Source organism: Hyla sarda, chromosome 2, assembly GCF_029499605.1.
Source record: "Hyla sarda isolate aHylSar1 chromosome 2, aHylSar1.hap1, whole genome shotgun sequence".
NCBI classification, from domain to species: Eukaryota; Metazoa; Chordata; class Amphibia; order Anura; family Hylidae; genus Hyla; species Hyla sarda.
The window spans coordinates 188,676,334-188,689,527 of NC_079190.1; the positions used below are offsets into that span (position 1 = coordinate 188,676,334).

General features: G+C 46.8%; 1 protein-coding gene across 2 annotated transcripts in view; it reads right to left on the reverse strand.

The window, feature by feature from the left end:
• Positions 1 to 13,194, reverse strand: part of REV1 (REV1 DNA directed polymerase) — a 94,910-nt gene that overhangs the window by 53,897 nt on the left and 27,819 nt on the right. For both annotated transcript variants that reach the window (XM_056555968.1, XM_056555967.1), the window contains exons 2-3: positions 13,087 to 13,153; positions 12,851 to 12,980 (exon numbers count right to left, since the gene is read on the reverse strand). In XM_056555968.1, the coding sequence (XP_056411943.1) occupies positions 12,851 to 12,980; positions 13,087 to 13,143 (187 nt within the window). In that variant the 5' untranslated portion in view covers positions 13,144 to 13,153. The remainder of the gene's footprint in view (positions 1 to 12,850; positions 12,981 to 13,086; positions 13,154 to 13,194) is intronic.

The following is a 13,194-nucleotide window of genomic DNA, read 5'->3' on the forward strand; positions in this document are numbered from 1 at the left end:
AGACACCAGTCAGTGCATACGCTTCAGTAATACAGGTGTTTTACCAATGAAATGCCCATTCTGATTGGTCAGTTCTTCCGGCCATTGACACGTTTCACAGATCTGGACTGTCTGTACATTGTATGTTGAGTCTGGTTTCAAGTTACAATGGCCCAGAAAAGACCATTGTATGTTGAAACTATTGTATGTTGAGGCCATTGTAAGTTGAGGGATCACTGTATTCCCATCCGCAGCACATAGAATACAAAGGTTATTGGAGCAGTCACACACAGGATGTGCTTTCTTGGGTGTTGCTAGGCAACTGAGTGTTTGATGTGTTCAGAATGTGTACTACAGAGATTCTACGGACCTCAGAATTGTGAATGAAACACAACAGCAGTTCCCAGAATGCCTAGCAACAATGAATTGTGCACAACCCATAGTCTTATTAAAAATGAAAATACATAAAACATTTGGCACATGGGTCAAAAAAATAGAGTTCTTCAATTATCAATAATGAATATTTCTTCATCTGTGCTGCTGCTTGCTAGTATCTTTTTAAAGTCATTGCTTAATGAAAGAGTGGTAAAAAAAAACTTAACCCTGTCATGAACATCAAAGAACAAAAAAACAAAAAAATATTTCCCTTTAATACTAGCCTATTAACCCATTGTTGTCCATGATCTGTATTAAGTAAGATGCAGTGGAGGAACAGACCATGTCTTCTTTGCATGCCTACAGTACTCCGGTAGAGTGAAGCTTAAAGGGGTAGTCCAGCAAAAAAAAAAAAAAATAATAATAATAATAATTGAGAACTGTTTTCATTTTTAACTTTATTTTTAAAGGAAAACGAACCGGCTGTCTGATAAAATAAAAAAAACAAAAACAAACCCAAAACATGTACTTATCTCCCTCACAGCCTTTATTATCACAGCCCCCGATCTTAGCCATGCTACACATCCCAATGCTGCAAACAGTATGTCACACTGACATCTGGTGTCCCGCCTCGGCCAGCGATCGGCTGGGCTGCAATGTGACACACTGTCTGCAGCATCAGAATGTGCAGCACTGTAGAGACCAGGTGCCGCAATAAACAGGAGGCTGCAAGGGAGGAAAGCACAGGTTCTCTTACTTTTAACAGACAGCCAGGGCAGGATACTTTAAAAAAAAACTAAATTTTATAACAAGACAGGAGACTCACATGATGCTAAATTCTTTCTTTACTGAATTGATAGCAGCAAAGAGTTAAAGGAGAACTACGGGATTGAAAATTTTTTCCCCTATCCTAAGGATAGGGGATAAGTTTCAGATCGCGGGGGGTCAGACCGATGGGGCCCCCCCGCGATCTCCCGTACGGGGCCCCGGCTCTCTGGTTAGAGGGGGCGTGTTGACCACCGCACGAAGCAGCGTCCGACACGCCCCCTCCATACACTGCTATGGGAGAGCCGGAAATTGCCGAAGGCAGCGCTTCAGCTCTCCCATAGCAGTAAATGGAGGGCGCGTGTCAGCCGCCGCCTCGTGCGGTGGTCGACACGTGCTCTCTATGCAGAGAGCCGGGGCCCCGTACGGGAGATCGTGGGGGGGCCCCAGCGGTCGGACCCCCCGCGATCTGAATCTTATCCCCTATCCTTAGGATAGGGGATAAAATTTTCAATCCCGTAGTTCTCCTTTAATAAACAGTTAAGAAAATAGTTGAAGCAGTACATTGTATCCAGTATTTAATCAGTAATGGTACAGTCCAGGTGAACATAAGGACCCCTCAGGTGAAGCCCCTCCTCTTTCTTTGCTGATAACGGTTAAGATAAGTACAGTATTTTTGCTATAAAATATATATATATATATATATATATATATATATATATATATATATATTCCCTTATTGTTTTAATTCATAGTCTCAGTATATATTTTATTTTTTTTATTTTTTTTAATGCCTTATCAATTTCTATAAATTTAAATCCTTGTCATCCTTATTTTCTTTCATATATATGCTATATATTTATATTCTTAACTACTTTCTTTTCATATATTTTCACCTTATCACGATCCATCTGCTGCCAAACAAAAGAGAATGGCATCACAAGCAGGGGATCAGGTTTCTATAAAGGCTTTATCTAAAATTCAATTCAAGAGGTCTCTAAGTTACCTCTTAGACCCTCGGCCCCAGAGGAAGTATACCATAAGAAGGCATCTAAGGCCTCTTCCCAGAGAAAGCCTACCTCCTTCTTCTAATAGGCCCTCATAGACCCTCGGCCCCAGAGGAAGTATACCATAATTGGGCATCTGAGGCCTCTTCCAAAGAGAAAGTCACCTCCTTCCCTACTTCACCTGTTCATTCCTCCTCTGATGAGGCTGATATTTTGGACCCAGGTGACGAATCACAATATGAGGACATTTCTGAGGAAGGAGATGACATATTGGTTGACGAATCCTCCGGTCCTGTCATTCACGGATAGTTCGAGGAATCCATACTTTGACCCGAGTGAGATTTAACACACGCAGTTGGGGGAACGGATTCCCCATCCACAAGTTTCAAAGTTTGTTAGCCTGTGGGTTCAGAAACCTCTTGACAAAACGGGCAGTAACAAATTAAAATTGGAGTGCGCTAGATCCTATTGATCTATCTACTCTTAAAGGTTGGACACAATGTGCTTTATGCATGTTTGGAAATGCCAATGCCTCTGTATGTATGGAGCAGAAGCGATCCACTCTAATATAACTGGATCTGCAATTAATCCATTTGGCATCTTCAGACTCTACACCAGCTGCTGATAATCTGTTTGGGGACTCATACATTGAACCATACAGAGGCCTTCCCCCACCTAGACCAGATAACTTCTCTTTACCACAGGTTTCTTATCAACCAACCCCCTTCTTTCCAAGCATACCCTATGGGGCCATAGAGGCATTCCACAATCAAGACAGGTAAGTGTTCCTCTATATTCTTCTCAAATACCCGTAGGAGGGAGAATAGCAAATTTTTTTCCATGTCTGGTCCACGATAACTTCAGACACTTGGATTTTGAACACGGTTCAAGGATATCAAAATAGAATTTATTTGTCCCACTGTTCAAACTCAAGTACCTCAACCGTAGATATTTTCAAAATCAGATCACAAACTTGTTCAAATAAAAATCAAGGAGCTAAGTTCCAAAAGGCGCCATGATTCCAGTACCCTTCAATACTCTTGAGCAATCTACTCTTGGTGAAAAAAGAAAGACAGAGGTCACAGACAAGTCATCAAATTAAAAATGTTCAACAATTTGGTCTAATTGGTGCATACAACGGGATTTGGATCCCATACATGCATCTATAACTCAAGTCATCAATTTCCTTTCAGATTCTTTTGATGTGGGTAAAGCTATCTTACTATTAAAATGTATATCATTCAGCCATCTCTCTTTACCATACACCAGTGCACGCTTCACCGTTAGGAAAAAGGAAAACACCCTTTAATGTGCAAGTTATTGAACGGTATTAAATATAGAAGACCCCCTACTCCTAGATATCAATCTACTTGGGGTGTCACGATAGTCTTAAATTTGATCAATTAATTTTTACCCAGCTTTTCCTCATCAAGAAAATGTATATGTTCATTGCTTGAAGTCTTACCAACTAAAAGCGGAAACTCTTAGGAGTCGATCGATTTGCAGACCTCATTTACCGGTATCTTCTCCAACTTTAGCTAGGTGGATCAGACAAGTCATGTCTCTAGTAGGTATCAATACTTCAGTTTTTGGGGCCCATTCAACTAGAAGTGCCATGCCCAGTAAAGTTAGCCAAGCAGGAGGCTCTTTGGCAGATATACTGAAAGCTGCTTATTGGTCATCAGAATCCACATTCAAAAATTCTGATTTGAGACCCACAAGTTTCTAAGTGTGTCTATTTCAATTTTAGATTTATGATTGTATATATTTTCATTAATCTATAGGCTTTAACCCCTTAAGGACCGAGCCCTTTTTCACCTTAAGGACCGGAGCGTTTTTTGCAAATCTGACCACTGTCACTTTAAACATTAATAACTCTGGAATGCTTTTAGTTATCATTCTGATTCCGAGATTGTTTTTTCGTGACATATTCTACTTTAACTTAGTGGTAAAATTTTATGGTAACTTGCATCCTTTCTTGGTGAAAAATCACCAAATTTGATGAAAAAAATGAAAATTTTGCATTTTTCGAACTTTGAAGCTCTCTGCTTGTAAGGAAAATGGATATTCAAAATATATTTTTTTTGGGTTCACATATACAATATGTCTACTTTATGTTCGCATCATAAAATTTATGAGTTTTTACTTTTGGAAGACACCAGAGGGCTTCAAAGTTCAGCAGCAATTTTGACATTTTTCACAAAATTTTCAAACTCGCTATTTTTCATGGACCAGTTCACGTTTGAAGTGGATTTGAAGGGCCTTCATATTAGAAATGCCCCATAAAAGACCCCATTATAAAAACTACACCCCCCAAAGTATTCAAAATGACATTCAGTAAGTGTATTAACCCTTTAGGTGTTTCACAGGAATAGCAGCAAAGTAAAGGAGAAAATTCAAAATCTTCATTTTTTACACTCGCATGTTCTTGTAGACCCAATTTTTGAATTTTTGAAAGGGGGAAAAAGGAGAAAATTTTTACTTGTATTTGAAACCCAATTTCCCTCGAGTAAGCACATACCTCATATGTCTATGTTAATTGTTCAGCGGGCGCAGTAGAGGGCTCAGAAGGGAAGGAGCGTCAAATGGTTTTTGGGGGGCATGTCACTTTTAGGAAGCCCCTATGGTGCCAGAACAGCAAAAAAAAACACATGGCATACCATTTTGGAAACTAGACTCCTCAGGGAACGTAACAAGGGGTAAAGTGAACCTTAATACCCCACAGGTGTTTCACGACTTTAGCATATGTAAAAAAGTTTTTATTTTTTTTTACCTAAAATGCTTGGTTTCCCAAAAATTTTACATTTTTAAAAAGTGTAATAGCAGAAAATACCCCCCAAAATTTGAAACCCAATTTCTCCCGATTCAGAAAACACCCCATATGGGGGTGAAAATTGCTCTGCTGGCGCACTACAGGTCTCAGAAGAGAAGGAGTCACATTTGGCTTTTTGAAAGCAAATTTTGCTCTGGGGGCATGCCGCATTTAGGAAGCCCCTATGGTGCCAGAACAGCAAAAAAAAAAAACACATGGCATACCATTTTGGAAACTAGACCCCTCGGGGAACGTAACAAGGGGTAATGTGAACCTTAATACCCTACAGGTGTTTCACGACTTTTGCATATGTGAACATTTTTTATTTTTTTTTACCTAAAATGCTTGGTTTCCCAAAATTTTTACATTTTTAAAAAGGGTAATAGCCGAAAACACCCCCCAAAATTTGAAGCCCAATTTCTCCCGATTCAGAAAACACCCCATATGGGGGTGAAAAGTGCTCTGCTGGCGCACTACAGGTCTCAGAAGAGAAGGAGTCACGTTTGGCTTTTTGAAAGCAAATTTTGCTCTGGGGGCATGCCGCATTTAGGAAGCCCCTATGGTGCCAGGACAGCAAAAAAAAAAAAAAAACACATGGCATACTATTTTGGAAACCAGACCCCTCGGGGAACGTAACAAGGGGTTAAGTGAACCTTTATACCCCACAGGTGTTTTATGACTTTTGTATACGTAAAAAAAAATTATTTTTTTTACCTAAAATGCTTGTTTTCCCAAAAATTTGACATTTTTAAAAAGGGTAATAGCAAAAAATACCCCACAAAATTTGAAGCCCAATTTCTCCCTTTAGCTGATTGTGCAAGCTGGGAGTTGTAGTTACACAACAGCTGAAGGTACACTTTTCCATAGAAAGAATGTGCCTTCAGCTGTTGCAAAACTACAAGTCCCAGCATGCCCATAAGGGCATGCTGGGAGTTGTGGTGGTCTGCCTCCTGCTGTTGCATAACTACATCTCCCAGCATGCCCTTGTTGCATGCTGGGAGCTGTTGCTAAGCAACAGCAGGAGGCTGTCACTCACCTCCAACGATCCAGCAGCACAGGTCAGTCCCTCGTCGTCTCCGCCGCGGCCGTCGCTCCTGGGGCCCCGATCCCAACAGGGACGCCGGGGATCGGGGTCCCCAGCACCGGGGGTCGTCTTCCCGCACCCGCTCACGTCCTCCGGAAGAGGGGCGGAGCGGGTTGCGGGAGTGACACCCGCAGCAGGCGCCCTGATTGGTCGGCCGGTAATCCGGCCGACGAATCAGGGCGATCGTGAGGTGGCACCAGTGCCACCTCACCCCTGCTGGCAATGGCTGTTCGGGGCCGTCTCTGACGGCCCCGATCAGCCAGTAATTCCGGGTCATCGGGTCACTGGAGACCCGATTGACCCGGAATCTGCCGCAGATCGCTGGACTGAATTGTCCAGCGATCTGCGGCAATTGCCGACATGGGGGGACATAATGACCCCCCTGGGCGATATGCCGGGATGCCTGCTGAACGATTTCAGCAGGCATCCGGCTTCGGCTCCCCTCCGGCTAGCGGTGGGGGCCGGAAATGCTCAGGGCATCCATACGCCCTCGGTCCTTAAGGACTTGGAAACGGGGGCGTATGGATACGCCCTATGTCCTTAAGGGGTTAAACAAGCATAATGTGAGTCTCCTGTCTTGTTATAAAATTTAAGATTTTATTAAAGACAGGAGACTAGCATTATCCCTCCCATGTACCCGACCCAATCTATTTACGATTTGTGTTTGTTTCTTTCAGCCTAAACAAATTACAACTCTGGGTTTGTGGTTATTCCTTCGTATACAATGGATCACATCCTTAAGTTGACCTGCAATTGGTTCCAGTTCCGTTCATTCTGTTTTCAACACGAGAACTTCCACTTTATATTATTCTCATCTACCACTTCATCAAAGAAAGAGGAGGGGCTTCATCTGAGGGGTCCTTATATTCACCTGGACTGTACCATTACTGAATAAATACTGGATACAATGTACTGCTTCAACTTTTTTCTTGTTAACTGTTTATTAACTCTTTGTTTGCTGCTATCAATTCAGTAAATAAAGAATTTAGCATAATGCTGTCACGATGCCGGCTGGCAGGTAGTGGATCCTCTGTGCCAGAGAGGGATTGGCGTGGACCGTGCTAGTGGACCGGTTCTAAGCCACTACTGGTTTTCACCAGAGCCCGCCGCAAAGCGGGATGGTCTTGCTGCGGCGGTAGTGACCAGGTCGTATCCACTAGCAACGGCTCACCTCTCTGGCTGCTGAAGATAGGCGCGGTACAAGGGAGTAGGCAGAAGCAAGGTCGGACGTAGCAGAAGGTCGGGGCAGGCAGCAAGGATCGTAGTCAGGGGCAACGGCAGAAGGTCTGGAACACAGGCTAGGAACACACAAGGAACGCTTTCACTGGCACAATGGCAACAAGATCCGGCAAGGGAGTGCAGGGGAAGTGAGGTGATATAGGGAAGTGCACAGGTGAACACACTAATTGGAACCACTGCGCCAATCAGCGGCGCAGTGGCCCTTTAAATCGCAGAGACCCGGCGCGCGCGCGCCCTAGGGAGCGGGGCCGCGCGCGCCGGGACAGAACAGACGGGGAGCGAGTCAGGTACGGGAGCCGGGGTGCGCATCGCGAGCGGGCGCTACCCGCATCGCGAATCGCATCCCGGCTGGCAGCGGAATCGCAGCGCCCCGGGTCAGAGGATGTGACCGGAGCGCTGCAGCGGGGAGAGTGAAGCGAGCGCTCCGGGGAGGAGCGGGGACCCGGAGCGCTCGGCGTAACAGTACCCCCCCCCTTGGGTCTCCCCCTCTTCCTAGAGCCTGAGAACCTGAGGAGCAGACTTTTGTCTAGGATGTTGTCCTCAGGTTCCCAGGATCTCTCTTCAGGACCACAACCCTCCCAGTCCACCAAAAAAAAAGTTTTCCCTCTGACCTTCTTGGAAGCCAAGATTTCTCTGACAGAGAAGACGTCCGAGGAGCCGGAAACAGGAGTGGGAGGAACAGATTTGGGAGAAAAACGGTTGAGGATGAGTGGTTTGAGAAGAGAGACGTGAAAGGCATTAGGAATACGAAGAGAAGGAGGAAGAAGAAGTTTATAAGAGACAGGATTAATTTGACACAAAATTTTGAAAGGACCAAGATAGCGTGGTCCCAACTTGTAGCTAGGGACACGGAAGCGGACATATTTAGCGGAGAGCCATACCTTGTCTCCAGGGGAAAAAACGGGAGGAGCTCTTCTTTTCTTATCCGCGAACTTCTTCATGCGTGATGAAGCCTGTAAGAGAGAATTTTGGGTCTCTCTCCATATGATGGAAAGGTCACGAGAAATTTCATCCACAGCGGGCAGACCAGAGGGCAAGGGAGTAGGGAGGGGGGGAAGAGGGTGACGGCCGTACACCACGAAAAATGGGGATTTGGAGGAAGATTCAGAGACCCTGAAGTTATACGAGAATTCGGCCCATGGGAGGAGATCTGCCCAGTCATCCTGGCGGGAGGAAACAAAATGTCGCAAATAATCACCCAAGATCTGGTTAATTCTTTCTACTTGTCCATTGGACTGGGGATGATATGCAGAAGAAAAATTTAATTTAATCTTGAGTTGTTTACAGAGAGCCCTCCAGAATTTAGACACGAATTGGACGCCTCTATCCGAGACAATCTGCGTAGGCAACCCGTGAAGACGAAAAATGTGTACAAAAAATTGTTTAGCCAACTGAGGCGCAGAAGGAAGACCAGGAAGAGGGATGAAATGTGCCATTTTGGAGAATCGATCAACGACCACCCAAATAACAGTGTTGCCACGGGAAGGGGGTAAATCAGTAATAAAATCCATACCAATCAGAGACCAAGGCTGTTCGGGGACAGGCAGAGGATGAAGAAAACCAGCGGGCTTCTGGCGAGGAGTCTTATCCCGGGCACAGATAGTGCAGGCTCGCACAAAGTCCACAACATCCGTCTCCAGAGTCGGCCACCAATAGAAGCGGGAGATGAGTTGCACAGATTTCTTGATGCCCGCATGACCTGCGAGATGGGAGGAGTGACCCCATTTGAGGATTCCGAGGCGTTGGCGTGGAGAAACAAAGGTCTTTCCTGGAGGAGTCTGCCTGATGGAGGCAGGAGAAGTGGAGATCAGGCAGTCAGGTGGAATGATGTGTTGCGGAGAGAGTTCAACTTCTGAGGCATCCGAGGAACGAGAGAGAGCATCGGCCCTAATGTTCTTATCGGCAGGACGAAAGTGAATCTCAAAATTAAATCGGGCAAAGAACAGAGACCACCGGGCCTGGCGAGGATTCAGCCGTTGGGCAGACTGGAGGTAGGAGAGGTTCTTGTGGTCGGTGTAGATAATAACAGGAAAACTTGATCCCTCCAGCAGATGCCTCCATTCCTCAAGTGCTAATTTAATGGCTAGAAGCTCTCGATCCCCGATGGAGTAGTTCCTCTCCGCTGGAGAGAAGGTCCTAGAGAAAAAACCACAAGTGACAGCATGCCCGGAAGAATTTTTTTGTAGAAGAACAGCTCCAGCTCCCACTGAGGAGGCATCAACCTCCAATAGGAAGGGTTTGGAAGGGTCAGGTCTGGAGAGGACGGGAGCCGAAGAAAAGGCAGACTTGAGTCGTTTAAAGGCGTCTTCTGCTTGAGGAGGCCAGGACTTGGGATCAGCATTTTTTTTGGTTAAAGCCACGATAGGAGCCACAATGGTAGAAAAATGTGGAATAAATTGCCTGTAATAATTGGCGAACCCCAAAAAGCGTTGGATAGCACGGAGTCCGGAGGGGCGTGGCCAATCTAAGACGGCAGAGAGTTTGTCTGGATCCATCTGTAGTCCCTGGCCAGAGACCAAATATCCTAGAAAAGGAAGAGATTGGCATTCAAACAGACATTTCTCAATTTTGGCATAGAGTTGATTGTCACGAAGTCTCTGAAGAACCATACGGACATGCTGGCGGTGTTCTTCTAGATTGGCAGAAAAAATTAGGATATCGTCCAGATATACAACACCACAGGAGTATAACAGATCACGAAAAATTTCATTGACAAAGTCTTGGAAGACGGCAGGGGCGTTGCACAGGCCAAAGGGCATGACCAGATACTCAAAGTGTCCATCTCTGGTGTTAAATGCCGTTTTCCACTCATCCCCCTCTCTGATGCGGATGAGGTTATAGGCGCCTCTTAAGTCCAATTTAGTAAAGATGTGGGCACCTTGGAGGCGATCAAAGAGTTCAGAGATGAGGGGTAAGGGGTAGCGGTTCTTAACCGTGATTTTATTAAGACCGCGGTAGTCAATGCAAGGACGTAGGGAGCCATCTTTTTTGGACACAAAGAAAAATCCGGCTCCGGCAGGAGAGGAGGATTTACGGATAAAGCCCTTTTTTAGATTCTCCTGGACGTATTCAGACATGGCAAGAGTCTCTGGGGCAGAGAGAGGATAAATTCTGCCCCGGGGTGGAGTAGTGCCCGGGAGGAGGTCGATAGGACAATCATAAGGCCTGTGAGGAGGTAGAGTCTCAGCTTGTTTTTTGCAGAAAACATCCGCGAAGTCCATATAGGCCTTAGGGAGACCGGTTACTGGAGGAACCACAGAGTTACGGCAAGGGTTACTGGAAACCGGTTTTAGACAGTTTTTGGAACAAGAGGACCCCCAACTCTTGATCTCCCCAGTGGACCAATCCAGGGTTGGGGAATGAAGTTGAAGCCAGGGAAGTCCAAGGAGAATTTCCGAGGTGCAATTGGGGAGGACCAAAAGTTCAATCCTCTCGTGATGAGATCCGATGCTCATAAGAAGGGGCTCCGTGCGGAAACGTATGGTACAGTCCAATCTTTCATTATTTACACAATTGATGTAGAGGGGTCTGGCGAGACTGGTCACCGGGATGTTGAACTTGTTGACGAGAGAGGCCAAAATAAAATTTCCTGCAGATCCAGAGTCCAAGAAGGCCACAGTAGAGAAGGAGAAGGCAGAGGCAGACATCCGCACAGGCACAGTAAGACGTGGAGAAGCAGAGTAGACATCAAGGACTGTCTCACTTTTGTGCGGAGTCAGCGTACGTCTTTCCAGGCGGGGAGGACGGATAGGACAATCCCTCAGGAAGTGTTCGGTACTAGCACAGTACAGGCAGAGGTTCTCCATACGGCGTCGTGTCCTCTCTTGAGGTGTCAGGCGAGACCGGTCGACCTGCATAGCCTCCACGGCGGGAGGCACAGGAACAGATTGCAGGGGACCAGAGGAGAGAGGAGCCGAGGAGAAGAAACGCCTCGTGCGAACAGAGTCCATATCTTGGCGGAGTTCCTGACGCCTTTCGGAAAAACGCATGTCAATGCGAGTGGCTAGGTGAATAAGTTCATGTAGATTAGCAGGAATTTCTCGTGCGGCCAGAACATCTTTAATGTTGCTGGATAGGCCTTTTTTGAAGGTCGCGCAGAGGGCCTCATTATTCCAGGACAATTCTGAAGCAAGAGTACGGAATTGTACGGCATACTCGCCAACGGAAGAATTACCCTGGACCAGGTTCAACAGGGCAGTCTCAGCAGAAGAGGCTCGGGCAGGTTCCTCAAAGACACTTCGGATTTCCGAGAAGAAGGAGTGTACAGAGGCAGTGACGGGGTCATTGCGGTCCCAGAGCGGTGTGGCCCATGACAGGGCTTTTCCGGACAGAAGGCTGACTACGAAAGCCACCTTAGACCTTTCAGTGGGAAACAGGTCCGACATCATCTCCAGATGCAGGGAACATTGGGAAAGAAAGCCACGGCAAAACTTAGAGTCCCCATCAAATTTATCCGGCAAGGATAGGCGTGGCCCAGGAGCGGCCACTCGCTGCGGAGGAGGTGCAGGAGCTGGCGGAGGAGATGACTGCTGAAGCTGTGGTAGTAACTGTTGTAGCATAACGGTCAGTTGAGACAGCTGTTGGCCTTGTTGCGCTATCTGTTGTGACTGCTGGGCGACCACCGTGGTGAGGTCAGCGACAACTGGCAGAGGAACTTCAGCGGGATCCATGGCCGGATCTACTGTCACGATGCCGGCTGGCAGGTAGTGGATCCTCTGTGCCAGAGAGGGATTGGCGTGGACCGTGCTAGTGGACCGGTTCTAAGCCACTACTGGTTTTCACCAGAGCCCGCCGCAAAGCGGGATGGTCTTGCTGCGGCGGTAGTGACCAGGTCGTATCCACTAGCAACGGCTCACCTCTCTGGCTGCTGAAGATAGGCGCGGTACAAGGGAGTAGGCAGAAGCAAGGTCGGACGTAGCAGAAGGTCGGGGCAGGCAGCAAGGATCGTAGTCAGGGGCAACGGCAGAAGGTCTGGAACACAGGCTAGGAACACACAAGGAACGCTTTCACTGGCACAATGGCAACAAGATCCGGCAAGGGAGTGCAGGGGAAGTGAGGTGATATAGGGAAGTGCACAGGTGAACACACTAATTGGAACCACTGCGCCAATCAGCGGCGCAGTGGCCCTTTAAATCGCAGAGACCCGGCGCGCGCGCGCCCTAGGGAGCGGGGCCGCGCGCGCCGGGACAGAACAGACGGGGAGCGAGTCAGGTACGGGAGCCGGGGTGCGCATCGCGAGCGGGCGCTACCCGCATCGCGAATCGCATCCCGGCTGGCAGCGGAATCGCAGCGCCCCGGGTCAGAGGATGTGACCGGAGCGCTGCAGCGGGGAGAGTGAAGCGAGCGCTCCGGGGAGGAGCGGGGACCCGGAGCGCTCGGCGTAACAAATGCATGTCTCCTGTCTTTAAATAAAATCTATATTTTCCATCACCAAGGGTAGGAAAGTCTTCAATTATTGCTGCACAACCCCTTTAAACAAACAGACAATAACAAGGGAACAGCAGTCTTTGTTGAAGACAGGTTATAGTATTGTATTAGGTATTTCTACAAAAAAAAGTTAATATTTACTGCAAAGTACAACTGACATACCTGTATAACCATTCACATAAATTGAAACCCCGTTGAAGATGTCAGTGGCTGTTCCATCTTTCTGTTGCTGCAGTGGGGCATCCAATCGGAACTGCTCATCTAATTTCTGTGCCTTAACTGCCATGTAACCCTAGAATACAAAGAAATACAGGTAAACTGGGCAGTGTCTAGTCACAACCTCTACCCTAAAGGGATAAAGCTCCCAGTATATAGGAAGATAATTATGTATGACGTACGAAGGCACCCCAGCCATCTTCGCTTGCGGTATGATTCCTCCACCCTCCTCTACGCATTGTGCAACTCCTGCCAAACAAACAGAAAAAAAGGCTTAATAGCTTCATTGA